The sequence below is a fragment of the Nannospalax galili genome, unplaced genomic scaffold (assembly GCF_000622305.1).
Source record: "Nannospalax galili isolate Female #2095 unplaced genomic scaffold, S.galili_v1.0 scaffold1679, whole genome shotgun sequence".
NCBI lineage: Eukaryota > Metazoa > Chordata > Mammalia > Rodentia > Spalacidae > Nannospalax > Nannospalax galili.
In genome coordinates, this window is record NW_008342927.1 from 320,232 (window position 1) to 333,160 (window position 12,929).

The 12,929-nt window shown below is 43.8% G+C and overlaps 1 protein-coding gene across 1 annotated transcript; it reads left to right on the forward strand.

Moving 5' to 3' along the window:
- The first annotated feature begins 11,154 nt into the window (after positions 1–11,154).
- Positions 11,155–12,093, forward strand: LOC103738834 (olfactory receptor 9). Its single transcript, XM_008839005.1, has one exon. The coding sequence runs from the start codon at positions 11,155–11,157 to the stop codon at positions 12,091–12,093; it is 939 nt and encodes a 312-aa protein (XP_008837227.1).
- Positions 12,094–12,929: the final 836 nt, after the last annotated feature.

Genomic DNA, 12,929 nt, shown 5'->3' on the forward strand with positions numbered 1-12,929 from the left:
AAATTTTATGTATATGAGTGTACTGCCTGCATGTATGTGAGTGTACCCATGTTGTGCAATGCCACAGAGGTCAGAAGAGGGCTTCGGATTCCCCTGGAACTTGAGTTAAGGATGATTTGTAGCTGCCATGTAGGTGCTGGGAATTGAACCAGGGTCCTCTGCAAGAGTAGTCAGTGCTCTTAACCACTGAGCCATCTCTCCAGCTCCTTCTTTTGACATTTCTATTAAATCAGTACCATTCAGTTGTAAAACCTTCCACTTGGGTAATCCTCCTGTTTGAAACACTTGCCTACATCTATTTGATTTGATGAAGTATTTTTCATTTATTAATTTATTTTGTATGTGTGTGTATGAGTGTGTGCACACATACTTGCATCCTCAGGAATGTACCATAGAGCATGTGTGGAGCTTAGAACAACTTGCTAGATTTGGTTCTTCCACCATGTGGGTTCAGGGAACTGAACTGAGGCTATCGGGCTTGGTGGCAAGTGTCTACTCATTGGACCATCTTGCTGGTCCATATTTTGTTGTTGTATCTATGAGTGCATAGAAAATGGATCTGTTTATGGTCATTAGCACTGTTCCTTAAATTTGTAAGAGATATAAAATTTTGATTAAAAATTTAAATTTAATATTGTATGTGCATGATGTGTGTGCGCATGGTGGGTATGGGTATGTGTGTGCTATGGCACACACTATGACACACATGTGAAGGTCAGAGACCAAGTTTGTGAAGCTGAATCTTTTTCAACCTTCATATGGCTCTGGGGACTGAACTTAGGTCCTCAGGCTTGTGTGGCAAGCACCTTTACCTGCTGAGCCATCTTACTGGCCCTTAAGTTTTGAGTTTTGTCAATGTGTTGTATTATATAAGCCATCTAAGATACAAAGCTTTGGAGAACACATTACCAAGTTGGTGTCCTCCAAACTACAGTTGCTAATGGTGCTAACTTTCTCAGGCCTGTGTTCCTGTGTTCCTAATTATATCATGACTGGTCTTCTTAGAATATCTAAAGATAATTAGACATATCCTGCTGCTGTGCACTCCAAGCAATGCCTCCTAATAATGAAAAGGTATTGGTTATCGGTCACTTAAGGATACATCTGTAAACGGCTACTTAATTTTCCAAATTAGTTTTATTTAAATATTTGCTGTGGTTAGTTGTGGTTATAAAGCTTTGTCACTGTTGTCTGTTAACATTGTGCAGAAGTACAGCTTGTACCAAAAGAAACTGAACAATATTTTGCAGTCATAAGACATTATCCATATGACACTTGGAATTAAGAGTACATGAATGGGCTCCAGGGCTGGTGAGGAGGGTCAGTGGGTAAAGGCACTCTCCACCAAGCATGACAATTTGAGTTTCATCTTCGGAGCCCACGTGGTGGAAGAAGAGAACCAACTCTCTGTCCTCTGATTGCCACACGTGCACTGTGGCATGCGAACATGCCCCAGGCCCCCCAAATAAACAAATGAAAAAAATTCCAGATAGGCCTGACCCAAGAGTCACTTAGTCTATATCTCTTAGTTGCTTAAAACTGACCATAACATTTTATTGGCACTAACTCCTTGACATTTTTCACTTACCCCTTGAGATGGTGATCAGCTTCATGGGATTTAGAATGACCATGGAAATAAACCTCTGAGCATATCTGTGAGGGATTCTCTAGACTAAATTAAGGGAAGAACCACTCTAAATGCAGTCAGCACTATTCTATGATGTGAGGTCCTGGACTAAATAAAAAGGAGAAAGTGAGCTGAGCGGCAACCATCAAGCTCTGCCTCCTGATTGCAGAAGCAATGTGACCAGCTGGTTCAGGTGCCTACACCATGGCTTCTCCATGTGGACTGTACCGTTAAGCTGTGAGCCAAAGTAAACCCTTCCTTCTTTTTTTTTTAGTATTTTATTTATTATTTTAATTTTATGTGTATGAGTGTATTGCCTGCATGTGTGAGAGCGAATCTGTGTTGTGCAATGCCACGGAGGTCGGAAGAGGGCAGTGGATTCCCCTGGAACTGGAGTTAAGGACGGTTCGTAGACTCCATGTGGGTGCTGGGAATGGAGCCTGGGTTCTCTGCTAGAGCAGTCAGTGCTCCTAACCGCTGAGCCATCTCTCCAGCCCCAACCCTTAATTCTTTAAGTTGCTATTCTCAAGTACTCGTCACAGCAATGAAGATAGTAACAAATATACCCTCTAAGATGGGATCAGATCAGACCAACTAGGACAGATATCACCCTAGAAATGAGGGATAGCGATAAGTTCACCAGATGGCTTATCAGTAGTGTCTTCAGAGAATACTGTTCAGAGACAAGAGGGGATTGTTAGACTTGAAATGAAGATATGCTGGTCGGTGGATGGGATCAGATCAGACCAACTAGGACAGATATCACCCTAGAAATGAGGGATAGCGATAAGTTCACCAGATGGCTTATCAGTAGTGTCTTCAGAGAATACTGTTCAGAGACAAGAGGGGATTGTTAGACTTGAAATGAAGATATGCTGGTCGGTGGTAGCACTTGCCTGTAATCGCAGTACCTGAGAGGGTGAAGCAGGAGGATTGTACAAGTGAGGCCAGCTGTCTCAAAGCCAACAATAAAATGGAGTCGCTTGTGTTGTGGTCCACTGCCCCCCGCCCCCGCCACCACCAAATAACTAAGACCAAGAAGGTATGAAGAAATGGTTCTTATGCTCGGTAACTTGACACTAATGAAATGCCTTCTAATCTTAGTTCCTATTTGTGTTCCGTTTATGATATTTATTTCAAATGTAGGTGCATTTCATGAGACTGAACTGTGGAAGCAATGGGGATGTAGCCATCCTGGCAGGAATGAAGTGCCCTTCCCTTTGATGAACAGATTATTGAAACAATGGTCCCCTCCAAATTACAATTTCTTCAGGAATCTCATGCTGTGAGAAGGAAAAGGCTGAAGCCTGGTGCCAGGCAGAGGGTGAACTTGTCTCTCATGAAGAGATTTCACACAGTTCTTGCATCTTCTTTACTCCTCCAACAGAATCTTATGTGGAGCAGTGAGCCTGCCACTGCTGAGGCAGTCCTGTGGAAAAGGCCTGTGTCCTGGGAGTGCAGGGGCTTGTGACTTGAAATCTGCACACTTGTATGATGTCTGACTCCCTGGTGGTCTTATGGGGTCCTCTGGGTCTTGAACCATTAACTTGAGGGAAGTATTGTTCCTGGGATCTTGTACCTACTGAAACACACACACACACACACACACACACACACACACACACACACAAAACAACACCACCAAAAAACCCCACCATACCACGAATGATCCCTCACTCCCCCTAAAATTCGTTGCTCGTCTCCAACCTCAAGATAGGGCATGTGTTACTGCTACTGCTGGGGTTTGCTCTGGGACTTCTCTCAGTAGTCTTCCTCTCAGTAGGATTGTCCCAGCAAACAATGCATACATGTACATAGACACACATTTCTGACACACATGTATGTACAAGTTATATACACAGAATTGCAGTAGATGAGTAGGAGGAATGGAAGCCTACAAAGGGTATTAGTGCAGAAGACTGAGGACTTGGGTTCCAGCATCAGCTCTCACACTGAGACTGTGAATAAACATAACTCCTCTCCTCCTCTACCTGTGTCCTCTTCTCTAACGCAGTGCCATTACAGCAGATGTCCCTAAGGCATATACTTCTGTGATCCAGTTGCAGACTCAGTGCAGAGACACAAAGGGTGCACACTGGATTTGGAGGTATAAATCCCATTCAGTCACACTGACATTGGGAACAGATGGACTGAGTTTGAGTTTTAGTCCTCAGAAAAAGTACTTCATCTCCATCATCCCATCTGTACAGTGGGAGTATTTGCACTGTACTAGAATTATGTGATTTATGCCACATGCATATATATATATATATATATATGTGTGTGTGTCTGTGTGTGTGTGTCTGTGTGTGTGTGTATTTCAGTAGGCTTATGAAATAATATTTTGAGGAAGGGTCTCACCATGTAGCCCTGGCTATCTTGGAACTCACTATGTAGACCAGGCTGGCCTAGAACTCACAGAGATCCTCCTGCCTCTGCCTCTCCAGTGCTGGGATTAAAGGCATGCACCACCCTGCCTGGCAATGATTAGTATTACTGGTCTTAGTTTTGACATTAACCCACTGAGTAATAGTTAGAAAACAAAAAAATGAGTTTTTTTTTGATCTCCATTTCCTCTGTGGAGACTGAAGACATTGGACAAGTAGATGTCTGAAGTCCCTTCCTTCACCACCTTCTTATCATACCCCGAGGTCTGCTACTCGGGAGTCATCGACCTCATTTTCCTGTGCTTTAGAATGTGCTGCTCCAGAATTTTGCAGATTTTTTTAAGGTTAGAAAACCCTCCAGAGAAAAACAAAACTAAATATTTCTCTTTTGAATTTATCAACCTAGTCACTTAATTTTTTTTAATCTTTATTTTATGTGTATGAGTGTTATGCCTGCATGTATGTAAGTGCACCCATGTTGTACAATGCCCACAGAAGCTAAAGGAGAGTATTGGATCACCCGGAACTGTAGTTACAGATGATTGTTAGCCATTATGTGGGAGCTAAGACCCAAACCTGGGTCCTCTGCAAGAGCAGCCAGTGCTCTTAACTACTGAGCCAATCTCCAGCCCTATTTATAGCTCATTTTATTTGGAAGTTGCAGAAATGTTAAACACCATATATTGCAAGCACTGGTCAGTGTTTTCTACTTATGAGTTTCCTACCAGACAGCACTGAAAAAGGAGGGTGGTGATGAATACAAAATTTGCTACTGACAAAATTACAAAACCAAACTACTGATAGTTTCACAGAATACAGTAGGCATAAGTGGTTGAAAAGAATTTAAGTATTGAAATAAGAAAATAAACTCCATCATTTTGTTGTACTATTTTATAGACTATTGTATGACCAATGTATTCAAAATATATTAAAAACACAAAATCAACAGGAGCATAAGTAATACTCTAAATCCATCTAACTTACAGCCTGTCATTGTTAATACTTTTGTGTGTACATGTGCGCATAGATATATAATCTATGAGAACAAATCTTATATTAGAATTTATCTTGTTTTTATACTTCAGCAATGTATTCCAAAGTTATTTCTATGTCAATAAATTAAATTTTAAGCCAGGTGTGGCAAAATAACTGTAATCATAGTGCTCCATTTGCTCATGTAAGAGGGACATGAGTTAGAGGCTTGCCTGGGCTACCTCTCCTAAAACAAAAGAAATCACCAAAAAACATTCTCCCCTGAAAAAAAAGAAATATAAAAACTTAAAAAAATTGTGGGGCTGGAGACATGGCTCAGAGGTTAAGAACACTGACTGCTCTTGCAGAAGACCCAGGTTCGAATCCCATACCCACATGGCACCTAACAACTGTCTGTAACTCCAGTTCCAGGGGATCTGACAGCCTCTTCTGTCCTCCACAGACATTGCACGGCATGGGTGCACTTACCTACGTGCAAGCAATACACGCATACACATAAAAAAAAATTGTGTTGTACATGCTTGTGTGGACGTGTGTGTCGTTGGAGCCAGAAGTTGTCACTGGGTGTTTTCTTCAGTTGTTTCCAAGTTACTTTTTGAGAGAGAATCTCTCACTGAACATAAAGCACATGGATTTATCTACACTGACAGGACAGCAAGTTCCCGAGTTTCTCTTATCTCTGCTGCCAACATTGTGATTACAAGTGTGGGTGTCCTGCTTGGCTTTTCTGTGTGTGTGTGTGTGTGTGTGTGTGTGTGTGTGTGTGTTTCATGGGTGCTGGGATCTGAATTCAGGTCCTCATGCTTGTACCTACTGAGTCTACCCCCTTCCCCTCCCCCACTCAAACCCAAAATCTTTTAAAGAGTAACTTTTCATTTGGAATAGTAGTTTTGGACTTACAGAAAAATTAAGATAGCATCTAGAATCCCCATTTAGCCCACTCTTCCCCTATTTTTTAATTTTAATTTTAATTTTTTGACAGGGTTTCCCTAGTCCCAGCCCATCTGGAAGCCACTATGTGGATCAGGCTGGCCTGGATCTCACAGAGATCTGCCTGCCTCTGCTTCCCAAGGTCTGGGATTAGAGGCATGTGCCAACCATGCCCAGAGGTTTCTTCTATAATACCTTAAATGAATGTGGCACACTTATCTCTATTGAGTTAATACGATACATAATGATTAACTAAAGTTCCTGTTTATTCAGATTTCCTTAATTTTTACTTAATGTGCAAGACTCCAAAAGAGATAGTATTTAGCTGTCGTGTCCCTTTAGTTTCTGAGACTTGCCTTGTTTTGGTGACTTTGATAGCTTGGAGGAGTGTAGATCAGGTACTTTGCTGGATGTGCCTCTATTGGAGTCTTTGTTTCTCCCACAGTTGGCCTGGGGCTGTGGGAGGAAGGCCAAAGATGTGATATTTTCATGGTATCTTACCAAAGGCATAAACATCAGCATGATTTACCAATTTTGCTTTGAGACGGAGCCTCACTATGCAGACCAGGCTGGACTCAAATTCCCAGAGATCTGCCTGCCTCTGTCTCCCAAGTGCTGGGATTAAAGGCAAAAGTAGCACCACGCCTGGCATGATTTACCAGTGTCGATGTTGTCCTTGGTCACCTGGCTGAGGTAATGTTAGTCAAGTTGCTCTGTAGTAGATATTTCTTTCTCAACTCTTACTAGAAAGTCAGTATGCGAAGCACACACTTGAGTAGAGACTTGTGTTCTCCCACTTTGAGGACAAATTAACACGTAAATTACTTGATTTTTGTAAAGCTAGGCTTTTACTCTGTAGCCTAAGATGGCCTTGAGCTATAAATAATCTTTCTGTCTCTGCCTCCTGAGTACTAGGATTATAGGTGTGAGTCACCATCCGAGCTTTGAATTCTTTAAAAAATATCTTTAAAGATGTATTTTTATTATTTTTGTGTATCTTTGTGTGTGTGTGTGTTTGTGTGTGTGAATGTATGTCACCTGTGTGCATGCCAGTAGAGGCCAGAAGAAGATGTTAGATCCCCTGGAGCTGAAGTTATAGGTAGTTGTAAACTTTCCAGCATGGGTGCTAGGAACTGAACTTGGATCCTCTGCAAAAGCAGTACCTGCTCTTAATCACCAAATCACTCCTGTAGGCATGTACCCCCACCATTTAAAGAATTACATTTATTTATTTATGTGTATTGCTTATGCCACAGCATGTTTGTGGAAGCTGGCTTGGAATTCTTTTTTAAAATATATAGTAAAACATTTTATTTATTATTTTTATATTTTGTGTATGAGTGTATTGCCTGCATGCATGTATGTGCACCCATGTCATGTAATGCACATGGAGGTCAGAAGAAAGCACTAGATTCCCCTGGATCTGGAAGTAGGGACAGTTGTTAGCTGCCATGTGGGTGCTGGGAATTGAACCTTGGTTCTATGTAAGAGCAGACAGTGCTCTTAATGGCTGAGCCGTCTCTCTAGCCCCAGCTTGGAATTCTCTTTTGTGGGGTGTGTGTGTGAAGGAAAGGCTTTATTCATTTATTTAAATATTTGTTTTAATTAATTTTTTGTGTATTTCATACAGAACATCTCAATCAATCTTAATCATCTTTATACCCCTCCCCCAGCACCCTCTCATAGCCTCCCCACTAGAACTCATACATTCTCTCATTTGTGTTAAGGCCTATTGTGTCAAGTTAGTATCTTCAGACATTCCTCAGTACAAGTTCATCTACTGAGGTCTAGTCAGCTTATCTAGATTCCCTCGCTTTAGAAAGATCAGCTCTTCCTCACTTAGCAGTAATCAGTTGCCACCATTTCTTCAGCTAAGATTAGGGTCTGCTATCCATTTCCCCAGTTCTATGCTGGGTTTTTGTCTGCTTGAGTTTGCATGGGACTTGTGTACTCTGACAATATTGCTGTTGATTCATATAAGCAGGGTCCCAGGAGCTGGTAGGACTCTATTTCCACATGGCTGTGCAACTCCTCCCTGGTTCTTACAATCTTTCTGGCCCTCTTCCACAATGCTTCCTGAGCCCTGGGTGGTGAAGTTTAACATAGAAGTCTTGTCTAAGAATCAGCATTCTGCAGATTTTATTTATTTATTTATTTATTTATTTATTTATTTATTTATTTTTGTCATGGGACTTGTGGTGTAAACTAGGTCAGCCTCGATCTCACTGAGTTCTACCTGACGCTATCTCCCAAGTGCTAGGATTAAAGGTGTGCTCCACCATACCTGGCTCTGCAGACCCTTAATCTCTATGCTTCGGCCGTTTGGGACCTTTTGTGTTCCTGGTCCTCTGTTGCATGGGGGTGCTTCATTAATGAGGCTTGAGAAATTCATTAGTGACCTCTTTACCCCTGTTCTATGTTCTGTAAGCCTTAGGTGTAGAGGTTGCATTGTAGATGTGTCATTTAGGCCTGGGTAATTCATAGACAATGTCTGTGTGTGACTAGTTATGGTACTTGATAATAGTCTCTGTCTGTTGCAAAAGAAGTTTCTTTGATGTGTGGTAACTGGGACATTTGTCTGTAACTATAAGGATACATGCACATACTGAAAAATAACATTAGTTTAGGGATGTGACAGTCTAGGGGTTTTCTCTAAAACCTATGACCTCTGCAACCATTTGTATTTGGTTATGTTCAGTACCACACTTGAGTTTCCACCCATTAAATGGGCTTTTATTCCAATTAGGTAGCTATTGATTTCCCCCAAGATAAAAGTGCCACTACCGTACCAATGTCATGTGCTGTGCTGGCCAATGATGTCGTTATTTGGTCTTGAAGCTGGTGTTGGACCATTGACTAATGTTTTCCCTATTAAGTGAAATAACGGGCTAAGAAAAACAAAGACATATGTTCTCCTTCATATGTGGATCCTAGTACCAAATCCTTATATGTGAATATGTATCTAGATATAACTGCAGGAACCAGGATAATGAAAAGGAACCAGGATGGTAAAGGGAAAGAAAGAACCTGAGAGAGAAGAACAGTAGGAGGCAGATGTTAGTTACTAAGGGAGAAAATGGATGAAAATGGGGGTATTTAAATGGGAAGGGGGAGGCAGGGTTATACAAGGAAACTTGGAGATAAAGGGAAAGAAGGAGCTCAAGAGAGGTGGGATCATAGGAGACTGATATTATTAAGGGAGAAATGGGGAAAATGAGGACAGTTTAAATGAGGAAACCATGGTGCAGGGGTTAGACAGGGAGAGAGGAGAGATAAATAATGCCTAGCTAGTTTAAAAAAACTGGAGGGAACATATTAGTCCAACAGCCCAAGGACAAATTACACATTCAATATCTCTACATGAGTTCAAGTGTATAGCTAAAGGCTACATAACAAGGAACAGTGCCAGACAGGAGAAATCTTCCTTCCGGTTGTTGGCTAGGGTGGACCAAGAGACCCCCTGAATTACATGGTTATTGCCACAACCCTTGATTGCCTCCCAGAACTTGAAGGTAAGACCCTACTGCTGGAGACAAAACATGTTTCAGACAGAGGATTTGGAGCAATGGAACTGGAACTGACCTGGAAGCCACTTCCCCTGAAGGCTAGTACCCAGTTTGGAATTCTTAGCAAACAAACCTTCACATGTAAAAACAAACAAACAAAACAAAAAACAAAGAGCGTAAACAAATAGCAGACTACCTTGAATTAGAAGGATCTTTCTAGATTACTCACTTGGGCCCCAAGCTACAGCAATGAAGAAAATTCTTTCTCATTTAAGTGACAGAATTGAAAGGACCTGCCTTGTCTGGCTTTGTTCATTCTGCATGGCATCCTCTCTGGTCACCTTTGTTGTCTGCTGTAGGGAATGCCATCTTTTCTAGCTGAGATCTGAGACTGCCATAGTTTCTGGGTTTCTGAAATCCAGAGAATGTTGTAGCTTCTTTTTAGCAACTGGAGGGTGAGTGGAAGCCCTGCTCTGGGGCTGGGAGTTCTCCCAGAATCAGGGCCCTTCAAGAGTTACTTTCTTTGAGGATTAGCAGTTTTACAAAAGGGTTTTTAAGGGGCTGGAGAGATAGCTTAGTGGTTAAGAACACTGGTTGTTCTTGCAGAAGACTGGGGTTTGAATCCCAGCACCCACATGGCAGCTAACAACCATCTGTAACTCTAGTCCCAGAGGATCTGACAGCCTCTTTTGACCTCCGAGGGCATTGCACAACACAGGTGCACTTACCTACATGCAGGCAATACACGCATACACATAAAATAAAAATAATAAATTAAAAAAAAGGTTTTTTAAAAAGTGCTTTCCAGAACTGAGGATATAGGTCAGTAGTAGAATGCTTGTCAACATGCTCAAGACCCTGTGTGCCATCACTAGCCCTGGAGAAAAAGGGAGTTTTCCAGGAGTGGAAAGAAGACTGAGGACTAATTTTCTGGGAATGGCCCAGGCAGCTGTGGCAATGTGTGGGTGTCCCACCTACAGAAACTGACTGAGGAGTTGGAGCACTGGGTCTCTGTGCCCAGTTACATTCATGCCTTGCTGAAGGACTCCAGGTACACTCCAGCCTTCTCCACATGTGGTCTCAGGCCCAACAGCAGGGAGCTTGGGTTAGGAATGATGAGGTGGCAGGAGGAAGCCACTTCCTCTGCTGCTCATCTTCCTGCCAGCCTCCGCTCCCCTCTTTTGGGAACCAGCTCTTCAGAGGATTCAGTTGCTGTGGTGAGCTCCAAGGAGGGGCACTGTGAGGGCTTTGGGGACCAGTCTGCTAGTAAAAGCCCGGGAGCCCTCTGCTGTCTTCAAGTCCTTGTTCTTTTCCACTCACTCTGCCTCAGGCTGGATCCATTTTCCTCTTCTGCCGGATTATTTATTTTCTGTCTGCTCACCCAAGTTTCTGTCCATACTCTCAAGCACCTCAAAGGGAGCTGCCTTCCATCCCCAGCTCTCTGCTCCTAGCTCCCAGGAGACCCTGGGTGAGTGGAACCAAGGTGGTATCCGACAAGTCTCTGCCAGGAGGAAGGTGTGCTAGTGTGTGTCACCTTCTCTGGCTTCCCTTCCTCTGCTGGAGGGTGTTCTGGGAGACAGTCAGCAGCATCCAGGCCCTTCTCAGAGAGCTGGGCTGTTCCCATGGACGTCCCCACGCCCTTGTTGCTGCAGCCTTCGGGTTTGGCGGACTGTCTTCTTCTGGCTCCTTCTTCCGGCCTGCCTTTGGGGACATGGGTGGCTACAACGGCACGGTAGTAACTGAATTTGTTTTATTGGGGTTCTCAGGTTTTGGATCTCTCCGGGCTCATCTGTTTTGGGGTGTGCTGTGCATCTACTTGGTCACCTTGCTGGGCAACTCCCTGATCATCCTCCTCACCCTGCTGGACTCGGCCCTGCGCTCGCCTATGTACTTCTTCCTGCGCCACTTCTCCCTGGTGGAGATCCTCTACACCACCACCACTGTGCCCCGCATGCTGGCCGACCTACAGTCTTCCTGCACCTCTATTCCGCTCGCCAGCTGCTTCACCCAGCTCTACTTCTTTGCCCTCTTTGGCATCGCGGAATGCTGCTTGCTCACCGCCATGGCCTATGACCGCTACGCTGCCATCTGCCGGCCGCTGCATTATGCCACCTTGATGAACCAGAGAATGTGTGCGGGCATGGTGGCGGCCTCCTACCTGGCGGGCATCATCACGGGCACCACTCACTCCATCTTCATCTTCACCTTGCCTTTCCGTGGTGCCAACACCATCCATCACTTCCTATGTGACATCCTGCCGGTGCTGAGACTGGCTAGTGCCGGCACCTTCTGGGGTGAGGTGGGGAATCTCCTCATCACCACAGCGTTTATCTTCACCCCCTTCTCTTTGATCGTGATCTCCTATGTTCGTATTCTTGTCACGATCCTTGGGGTTGCCACATCCCAGGGACGTCAAAAGGTCTTTTCTACCTGCTCCTCCCACCTGTTTGTGGTCATACTCTTTTTTGGGACTGGGACTGTTGCCTATATGAGGCCTCAGGCAGGTTCCTTTGGGGACACTGACCAGATCCTTACGATCTTTTACACAGTTGTCACCCCCATGTGCAACCCTTTTGTCTACACTTTGAGGAACAAGGAGGTCACCGGGGCCATAAGGCGGCTCATGAAAAGGTACCTTTGGAGTCCTTGATCACCCTCTACCTTCCTCCCAAGATTTTGGAGCTAAGACCCTGATTATGAACATTTTCAAGGAGGGAGAAGCTGAGACTTAGTGTCCACAGGGTGTGGCCTGCTATGCATTGGCATGTTCAATCCAGTGTGAGGCACAGATACACTGTCCAGACCTCTGCTTATGGGGCCTGTTCTTGATGCCTTGTCTGGGTTTCATTATAAGTACAGAACTGGAACAGAGGACAAGGAGGAGGCCAGCTGTGATAGCCTTGTGATGGTCTTGTAATTCCTCAGTCACATCTGGGAAGGGCCAGGGCCAGGGTTTGGTTTGACTTGCAAGTTCAAGCCCTGGGTCTTGCTTGGTATTGCTTTAGGTCTGGTGGTATTGATCCAGCTATTCTGATCTGACTGACCTCTATCTCCCGAGACCCCCTAAGATGTCAATTTTCTTTACTCAATTTCCCTGATGGCCCTGCCCTGGTCCTAGGGTCCTACACATCCTGCTCTCTTCCCTGACTCTGGTCAGAAGGTCTGACGTGGTCCTAGACTCTTGAAATGACACTTCTGTTTCTTGCAATGAAGCATTCACTATTTTTACTTGGAGTCCACCTTGGTTTGTTGGCTGGATAGATCCAGCATGTTTCACTCTTCTTGGGAATCCAGTTCTTTCTTGTTTATGAACTTTCCATCAGCTGTAAGCCACAGGTGGGAGAAGCAGTAGGGAAACAGCTCTCAGGGCACAACAAACGAGGGACTGTAAATGGCACTGATTTTTCTTTCCTACTTTACAAAAATAACTGCTAATTTCAGAGAATTTTGCATCCAGAAGAAAATAAACCTGTCAACAAAATGGCT

What these genes read in the sequence shown, in the direction of transcription:
- LOC103738834 (XM_008839005.1), top strand. Translation starts at nt 11,155, where the DNA reads ATGGGTGGCTACAACGGCACGGTAGTAACTGAATTTGTTTTATTGGGG.